Raw genomic sequence first — 10,000 nt, forward strand, 5'->3', positions numbered from 1 at the left:
GAGGAGGAAGAGGAGGAGGAGGAGGAGGAGGAGGAGGAAGGAGGAAGGAGAAAGGAGGAGGAAGGAGAAAGGAGGAGGAGGAGAAAGGAGGAGGAGTAGGAAGAGAAGGAAGAAGAAGAAGGAGAAGAAGTAGAAGTAGAAGGAGAAGAAGAAGAAGAAGAAGAAGAAGAAGAAGAAGAAGAAGAAGAAGAAGAAGAAGAAGAAGAAGAAGAAGAAGAAGAAGAAGAAAGAAGAAGAAAAAAATCAAACTCCGTACCTTCTCCAGTTTCTCCAACTTCCCCGTATTCAGGAATTCTTCGATCTTGTCCGCAATCTTCGAACCGATACCCTTGATCTTCTTGGCCTCATTGCCGTCCTTAATGCGTGTGGGATATTCCCCAAGAGCTGCGGCAGCATTCCGATAGGCATTGTACTTGTGGATGTTGCGACTTACATTTCGTTCGTAGTCAGCCAGTTCTGTTTTAGGAAATGAATGGAATAATTTCTAAAAATGAAGATACAAACGATGACAGGAGGAGTATCCATATCAGTATCAAATGACACAATCTGTCAACAAAATCAACATAAAAAACAACGAGAAAATATCAAGCGATCATCGAGGCTTCCACGCCCTGTGCTCTGGCAAAGACTACCGAAACTCAACCACCAATGTTCTGGCAAGACAGAGCTAGGATTGGCTTCCTCTTCGACGATTAATTCCAGGGAGGAGGGGTAAATTTTCCGAATAACGCCGCGTTATGAAATACCACAAAAGTGGTATCGATGGATTCCTCTCAACCTCTACTATTCATATATAGTGAAATTAATGAGTGCTTGCACCCCTGGACCCCACAATCTGGGTCTCTTTTCTTAAGGCACTTCGTGCTACCTCGTCCTACTTCGGGGCATATTTCGCTTGCAAAATCTTAACCCAATGACCTACCTAACTTTGCCTAGTTTTAAATTAATCCCTAGCCAAAGGGGGGCTTCGCCCCCCCCTGGACCCCCCCTTTTTAGGGCACTTCGTGCAACATACCTTGGGCAAGATATCCCGAATCCACCATCCTCGCCCTGATATTCAAACATGGCTGTGTTTACGTATTTACGGATAGTAGCAAGCTGTGGACTGGAAACCCCCAAGGAATTACCTGCATGTGCTGTTATGTTCTCTCAACAGATGGCGTAATATTCCCCATTATTTAGAGTATAATTATAGTGCCCTCTATTGAGTGGTCGCGTCATCATCGGTCCTAGTTTCCTATCCTGAGGAATATATGAGACGAAGACTCCGTTGCTGTCATGTGAGGGTTATCCGTGTCGCGGCATTTTCATCTACAGGACTAATTACGCATCATAAGTATCACGAAGTGCCCTGAATAGGGGAGATCCACAGGGGGGCATAGCTCCCTCTTCGCAAAGGCTGACTTCAAAACTAGGGAAAGTGAAGTAGGTAGTTGGGTTAAGGTTTTCGTGATATCGAAGTAGCGTTAAAAAGGGGGGGGTGGTCCAGGGGGGGGGGTGAATTCCCCCCTCCTTGGCTAGGGCAAACTTCAAACCTAAGCAAAGTTAGGTAGATATTTGGTTAAGATTTTGCATACGAAATATGGCCGGAATTCACATTTTACCCCGTAATTTCCCTGATCAACTTCATGCACTCCCCTACTATCGGGACCAAGATTGTGGGCTCCAGAGGTGCAAGCGCTCATTAGTTTCACTATATATGAATAGTAGAGGTTGAGAGGAATCCATCGATACCACTTTTGTGGTATTTAGTGACGCGGCGTTATTCGGAAAATTTACCGCTATGTTTTTTAATGTATCTTACGTAACTCTTATAGTTTACAAAATAAACAATACTAGGAATTTAAAAAATCAATGAAATCTGAAGACACTTTTCATTTATAATATCTTTATGAAAATGAAAAAGAATACTTGAGAGGTCCCAGATGATTTAAATTAAAATAAAATATTAATTGAACCTCTTTATTGCCTATGTCTTAGTGGAAGAAATTTGTTGGCTTTTCCTGGTGGGAGGATACGGATGGAGGCCACAGCCATCACTTGACACTCTTGAATGTGTAAGTTGTGATATTAAACTTTATTTTATATTTGCTACAAATATGACATTGATGAAGTGACCTAGTATCTACTATATTAATAATAATAATAGTTATAATAACAGTAAAACTTACTAAAATTATAATATCAATTATGATAATAATAATGACAATAACAATAACAATGATAATAGTAATAGTTGTAGTAGTAGTAACAACAACAACAACAAACAACATACCAAGCAAGAACTCGCACAGATCACCATTGGGTTTCTGTGTACTCTCAAAACCTTTCCTCTTGCTGCTCATACTGAACAATCTGCTGAACAGGAGCGAAGAACCAGTAGAATCAGGAGAGCAGGACTGAAGGAAGGAAAACCCCCTCGGAGAAGAACAGGAGGAATGAAGAACAAGTTAGAACAGAACACGTTATCGCTGAGTCTTGTGTTCACGTGACGTAATATCTGTGACCTTCTTCTTCTTTCTCTAAGACTATAATATGCGTCTACAGTCCCTTGATCCGTGTCTTGTGTTTCTTTTCTTTCTTTTTTTCTAGTTCTTCACCGTCTATAGAATCATATCCATTATTATTCTTGAGCTCCAAAAGTACGGTAGTTTTTCCTTCGGGATTGCGTTGCCGACTGTAACTTGTTTGAACGTGATTCCACTCGAATGTAAACAAAGCACGTGTCGTACCTTTGTGAGGAATTGTTGTACGGATGTTTATTTTCGTGCTTTTTTTATTATTATCGTCTTGATTGTATGACGGGAAAGATCGAAGGAAAGAGAGCAAAAGGAAGACAAAGAAAGAAGTTCATAGAATACTTGGTAGAACGAATAGGAAGATGATTGAGAGTTGTGGATGTTCTCATTCTTTCCGGAAGACCGGAAAGAATGGCGGGCCATGATCGCCAACGTCATAAGACAGGCACTGCAGTAAAGTAAAGTAAATTATCGTCTTCATTAAAATCCTTGGGGCCATTTCCAGTGGTTAGTATGAATGCCTTGATATGTTTTTATGACATCGTGTGTTAGATTTGCGATGTGGTATGTCTTATTTTATTGTGAGGGCGCTTTTTATTTCGATTTCTCTTTCTCTCTCTTTCTCATTCTCTTTTTCTTTTTCTTTCTTTCTTTCTCTCTCTCTCTCTCTCTCTCTCTCTCTCTCTCTCTCTCTCTCTCTCTCTCTCTCTTTCTCTCTTTCTCTCTCTCTCTCTCTCTCTCTCTCTCTCTCTCTCTCTCTCTCTCTCTCTCTCTCTCTCTCTCCCTCTCTCTCCCCCCCCCCCTCTCTCTCTCTCTCTCTCTCTCTCATTCCCTCTATATATATATATATATATATATATATATATAAATATATATATATATATATATATATATATATATATTATACAATAAGCAAGTCACTCTTATTTTAATCCCGTTCTCTATATCACTGCATGAAAGAAAAATATATTTCAACATAAACTATTCTATACTAGAATATAGTATAAGTAATGCATACTTCGAATTAATGGTGTACCGAATTGATACCTTTTTTTGCAAATCAGGATTATTTTTTGTGATCGATAATTATTATTAGTATCTTTTATTAAAAGTGGCAGAAGAGAGAGAGAGAGAGAGAGAGAGAGAGAGAGAGAGAGAGAGAGAGAGAGAGAGAGAGAGAGAGAGAGAGAGAGAGAGAGAGAGAGAGAGAGAGAGAGAGAGAGAGGGGGGGGGAGAGAAGAGGAGAGGAAGAGGGAAAGAGAGAGATTGAGAGAGGGAGAGAGAGAGAGAGAGAGAGAGAGAGAAAGAGAGAGAGAGAGAAGAGAGGGAGAGGAAGAGGGAAAGAGAGAGATTGAGGGAGGGAGAGAGAGAGTGAGGGAGAAGGGAAGAGAGGGAGAGAGAATGAGAGAGGGAGAAGGAGAGAGAGGGAGAGTGAGGGAGGAGAGAGAGAGAGAGAGAGAGAGAGAGAGAGAGACGAGGCAGGGTAGGAGGAAGAGAGAGGGAGAGGGAAGGGGAAGGGAGAGAGAGAGGAGGGGAGGAAGATAGATAGATAGATAGATAGATAGATAGAGAGAGAGAGAGAGAGAGAGAGAGAGAGAGAGAGGAAGAGAGAGAGGGGGAGAGGGGAGGGAGATAGTTATACAGATAAATAGAGAGAGAGAGAGAGAGAGAGAGAGAGAGAGAGAGAGAGAAAACAATGCAAATATCTTTCAATTTCTAATATAACTGTTCAAAGGATATCTATATAAAAGCAGCATAAAGAAAATACATCCGCTGTCCTGTGAATCGAATTAATTCGTAACAGGTGAGAGAAAGTATTTAAGTGTATGTTTGTATGTATGCTGTACATGCATACATATTTGGCACATTGTAACACATATATTGTTGCACATGATCAAACATAATGAGCATTAAACCTTCTCTCTCTATTTCTTCCTCTCTCTCTCTCTCTCTCTCTCTCTCTCTCTCTCTCTCTCTCTCTCTCTCTCTCTCTGTCTCTGTCTCTCTCTCTTTCTCTCTCTATTTCTTCCTCGCTCTCTCTCTCTCTCTCTTTCTCTTTCTCTCTCTCTCTATTTTTTTTCCTCGCTCTTTCTCTCTCTTTTTCTCCTTCTCTTTCTCTCTCTCTCTTTCCCTCTGTCTCTCTCTTTCTCTCTCTCTCTCTCTCTATCTATCTATCGCTCTCTCTCTCTCTCTCCCTTTCTCTCTCTTCCTCTCTCTTTCTCTTTCTCTCTCTATTTCTTCCTCGCTCTCTCTCTGTGAGGGTTGTCTTAGTCTATCGTAACTGACAAACCAGCACAAAATAGGGGGTGATGTCAGACACAGGGTTTGAACGTTACAGGTTTATTCCATAACGCAGATAGTCTGTCGTTATGGTGCACGAAAGATATATTCACTACAGCTCAGGGTCACAGCAATAAACAATATCACAACACGCGTAAACAGGCGGAGAAATCGGGCGTCAGTGGTACCGTGTCGATTCCCGGTCTGTCGGTGTGTTCCAAACATCCTGCTTATATGGGAAGGCTTCGCATCCGTCGTCCCCAATGGTGGTAATGTGGACAGGTAGTCTGGAATGTAGGAGGCGTGACTATCGAGGAATTAAGCTCGTTCTGAGGGTCTCAGGTACTTGGAAAGGCAGCCATGAGTAAGCCACCCATCACTCAAAGTTAACCTGACCTGACCTCGTGATTGCCTCACTAGTTAATAGTACGAAAATTCCTATATTTGTATATGGATCTATTGCTGTAATGAATATCTAATATAAGCATAATATATACTGTAATTCTATATAAGCATTCTATATCATTCTCTCTCTCTCTCTCTCTCTCTCTCTCTCTCTCTCTCTCTCTCTCTCTCTCTCTCTCTCTCTCTCTCTCTTTCTCTCTCTCTCTCTCTCTTTCTCTCTCTCTCTCTTTCTCTCTCTCTCTCTCTCTCTCTAGTTCTTCCTCGCTCTTTCTCTCTTTCGTTCTCTCTCTCTCTCTCTCTCTCTCTCTCTCTCTCTCTCTCTCTCTCTCTCTCTCTCTCTCTCTCTCTCTCTCTCTCTCTCTCTCTCTATTTCTTCCTCGCTCTTTCTCTCTCTCGTTCTCTCTCTCTCTCTCTCTCTCTCTCTCTCTCTCTCTCTCTCTCTCTCTCTCTCTCTCTTTCTCTCTCTCTTTCTATTTCTTCCTCGCTCTCTCTCTCTCTCTCTCTATTTCTTCCTCGCTCTTTCTCTCTCTCGTTCTCTCTCTCTCTCTCTCTCTCTCTTTCGCTTTCGCTCCCTCTCTCTATATTTCTTTCTCGCTCTTTCTCTCTCTCGTTCTTTCTCTCTCTCGTTCTCTCTCTCTCTCTCTCTATTTCTTCCTCGCACTTTCTCTCTCTCTCTCCTTCTCTCCCTCTCTCTCTCTCTCTCTCTCTCTCTATTTCTTCCTTGCTCTTTCTCTCTCTCGTTCACTTTCTCTCTCTCTCTCTCTCTTTCTCTTTCTATCTCTCTCTCTCTCTATTTCTTCCTCGCTCTTTCTCTCTCTCTCTCTCTCTCTCTCTCTCTCTCTCTCTCTCTCTCTCTCTCTCTCTCTCTCTCTCTCTTTCTCTCTCTCTCTCTATTTCTTCCCCCCCCCTCTCTCTCTCTCTATTTCTTCCTTTCTCTCTCTCTCTCTCTCTCTCTCTCTCTCTCTCTCTCTCTCTCTCTCTCTCTCTCTCTCTCTCTCTCTCTCTCTCTCTTTCTCTGTAACTTTGCCATATCCATTTGTATTTATGCTTTATGTTTGCTGTCATTGTTATTATGTCCACTGAATATTACTTGCATATCTATGCTTTCGCTATTGCATTCTAAATAATGCACTCAGCAATGCAATCTGTATCTTCCATGTCATTCTATTTGCTACATATATCTCTGACCACATACACATACATACACACATATACGTAGGTTCGTTGCTTCACTTACCTGTTTACTCATCTCTACCTGTCGGGTTTTGTCGGGAAATGTGTAACAGCCCTTTTTAATTAAATGAATACAGGATGGACTACTGATATGTGGCAGTAGCAACGTATAGAGAGTCTGCAGGATGATCTAGAACTTTCTCTTTTTCTTTTTAGGGTGTGGGTAGATGTATAGAATTCGAAACCGGGTATTTGGTTTATGGCTGGAGTTTGTATTGTGGGTGTTTTCTAGTTATCTTTTTTTTTTTTGTTTTGTTTTTTTGCTAGAACTTGCTCCAAGTAACTAAATCATTTAGTATTAAGAAGGTGCTATGTCATTCTGCAAAAGTAGATCCATTTAAATGATAAAATGCAATTAAATCGTAAGTTAAAATCAAACTTAAAAAAAAAAAAAAAAAAAAATTCAATACAAAGGCAAGTTCCCAAAATCCATATCAATCAGCGAGGAATGAAACGTCAGTTGGTTTTTTGAAATTCTAATGTTAATTCATTCGTAATTTCAAAGTGAAGCGATGGCTAGTAGCGCATCTTTCACTGATTCCTTGTTCTTTGATTTTAACATATTTGGTGAAAAGTATACTTGCATTATGCTTTACTGTGTATTACTACTTCGATAATGAAAACAAAGCATTTTAAGGGACTGGCATACTTACAAAATCCTTCTTCTTCTCAGCTTATCCCTATTCGGGGTCGCCGTTTTTTATGAGCTTTCTCCAAGTACTCCCATTGTATACTATTGTTATATTATCTATGTTCTTTTCCTTCAAGTCCCTTTTTATACAATCTTTCCATCTGGTTTTGGGTATACCCTTTCTTCTATTCCCTTCTACTTCCATTTCCATAACCTCTCTCCCAACATGTTCTTCACCCTCCCTTCTCTTTACATGGTCATACCACCTCAGCCTAGACTCTTGGATTTTCTTTGAGACTTCCCCTACTTTGGCTGTCCCTCTGATATATTAATTTCTGATCCTATCTTTCCTGGTAACTCCTGACATCCACCTAAGCATTTTCATCTCTGCCACATCTAACTTTCTTTCTTCTTTATGTTTAAGAGGTGCTGCTTCCAGGCTGTAGGTTAAGGCTGGTCTAACTACGGTTTTATGTACCTTTCCTTTAAGTTTAACTGGCACTCTTTTATCGCAAATGACCCCTGACACCTTCCTCCACTTGTTCCATCCACACTGAATTCTATGAGTAACTTCCCTTTCCATCCCTGTACTTTCATCTACCATAGACCCAAGGTATTTAAAGGTATTTGTTCTTTTCAACGTATTTCCATTCAGTTGTATTGAGGCCAATTGGTCACCCATATCAGTTGAGAAGTACTCTGTTTTAGACCTGCTAATTTTCATGCCTCTACTCTCTAATGCACATCTCCATTCTTCTAACTTGGTTTCTAATCCTCTTCTACTTTCTGTTATTAACACTACGTCATCTGCATATAAAATGCACCATGGTGGGTCATCCCTAACATTTTGAGTAATAACATCGAATACAATATTAAATAATAATGGGCTAAGTGCTGACCCCTGGCGTAGACCAACCTTCACATGGAAGTTTTCCGTTGTTCCTACTGTGCTTCTAATTCTAGTAGTAACATCCTTATAGCATTCTTTGATAACCCTTAAATACTTTTCTTGCACTCCTCTTTCACGTAGCCCTCTCCAAACCTCCTGTCGTGGCACCCTATCATATGCTTTCTCCAAATCGATGAATACCATATGTAACACTTTCTGTTTTTCCTGATATTTTTCCATTATTTGCCTAAGGGAGAAAATACCATCAATTGTCCCAAATCCTTTCATAAAGCCCAGTTGTTGCCTACCAATTTCCATCACTTGCCTAAGCCTACTGTCCAAAATTAAAATTCTAAAGCTCAGAAAATGTTTAAATGTCATTAATATATTATCTTCACCATCAACTAGTGGGATTTTCTTTTTGAAAATTGAAACCATAGGGACACGCCAATGTGTTGGCTTTACCATATTAAAAGTTATCCTATTTTATCCTGTTTCTCGCTCTACATTTTTATTATTTTTTCAACTTCAGTGTTTATCTCCCCTGCGTATTGTTTCTCATTCGTAAATCATTTTAATCATTTCATCATTTCCATCTGAGGCATCTGTTGGGTGCTTGGTTTACCAGCAGGATTACGCAAGAAAAAAAAAAAAAAAAAAATGTGATGAAATATGTGAGCGGGTTGGCCACTGCACACGGACCAGGAGATTTTTTTTTCTTTCTTTTTTTTGTTTTTTTTTTTAGGGTGTGGGTAGATGTATAGAATTCGAAACCGGGTATTTGGTTTATAGCTGGAGTTTGTATTGTGGGTGTTTTCTAGTTATCTATTTTTGTTTATTATCTATTTTTTTCTATCCTTTTGGTATCTTTTCTTTACTAATTATCTATTTATTTATATTTCATTATCAATGCTGTTTCTTTCCTTTTAGTATCCTTTGCTTTCTAGTAATCTAGTTTTTTTTAAATTTCATAATCAATGTTTTTTTTTCTCTCTCTCTCTTTTCTGGTATCCTTTGTTGTCCCTTTTTCTCATATCATTATCAATGTTGTTGTTTTTTCTTCTTCTTCCTTTTTCGATATCGTTTGAGTTATAAATAAAGCCGAGCCTTCCAGCATCCCCAAGATACATATTTTCCGGATGTCAGATGATGCAACCTTACCCGAGAGTGATAGGACCGGCCCGTCATCCCGCGCCCTGTGATCTTCATTCTCGCAGCCTCCCAGTCTTCGGAATCCTTTTTTGGTCGCTTGGAACTAGTTTTATGTAATGGGTTTGTGCTTAAGCATGTTGTTCCCAGTATCTGGAGTTTCTTTATGAAGTATGTAAATATATATATATATATATATATATATATATATATATATATATACATATATACAGATACACACACACACACACACACACACACACATATATATATATATATATATATATATATATATATATATATATATATATATATATATATATGTATATGTGTGTATATATGTATATGTATATGTATATATATATATATATATATATATATATATATATATATATATATATATATATATATATGTGTGTGTGTGTGTGTGTGTGTGTGTGTGTGTATGTATATATATATATGTATATATATATATATATATATATATATATATATATATATTATACATACGCACACACACACACACACAACATATATATATTTATACATTTATATATATATATTTATATATATTACATATATATGCATATATGTTTTTTTCATATATATACATATATACACACATATACATCTATATATAAATATATAAATCTAAACTTATATATATAAATATATATTTATATATATATATATATATATATGTGTGTGTGTGTGTGTGTGTGTGTGTGTGTGTGTGGTGTGAGAGTGTATGTATATATATATATATATATATATATATATATATATATATATATATATATATGCACACACACACACACACACACGCGCGCGCGCGCGTGTGTGTGTGTGTGTGTGTACGTATGTGTGTGTGTGTGACGGGCAGCAACAAAAGCG

The 10,000-nt window shown here is 38.6% G+C and overlaps 1 protein-coding gene across 2 annotated transcripts in view; it reads right to left on the reverse strand.

The window, feature by feature from the left end:
• Nucleotides 1–2,712, reverse strand: part of LOC122262864 (DNA polymerase beta) — a 9,229-nt gene extending 6,517 nt beyond the window's left edge. Inside the window, exons 1-2 of one of the 2 annotated variants that reach the window (XM_086546743.1) lie at nt 2,276–2,712; nt 257–456 (exon numbers count right to left, since the gene is read on the reverse strand). In XM_086546743.1, coding sequence (XP_086402869.1) covers nt 257–456; nt 2,276–2,345 — 270 coding nt within the window. In that variant the 5' untranslated portion in view covers nt 2,346–2,712. Of the gene's footprint in view, nt 1–256; nt 457–1,015; nt 1,059–2,275 lie in introns of those variants that run through there. The other variant, XM_086546744.1, reaches the window with a different exon arrangement.
• Between the last annotated feature and the right edge of the window lie 7,288 nt (nt 2,713–10,000).

Source organism: Penaeus japonicus, unplaced genomic scaffold (assembly GCF_977035675.1).
Source record: "Penaeus japonicus unplaced genomic scaffold, GWHDUDI00000001_assembly GWHDUDI00000018, whole genome shotgun sequence".
Classification (NCBI taxonomy): domain Eukaryota; kingdom Metazoa; phylum Arthropoda; class Malacostraca; order Decapoda; family Penaeidae; genus Penaeus; species Penaeus japonicus.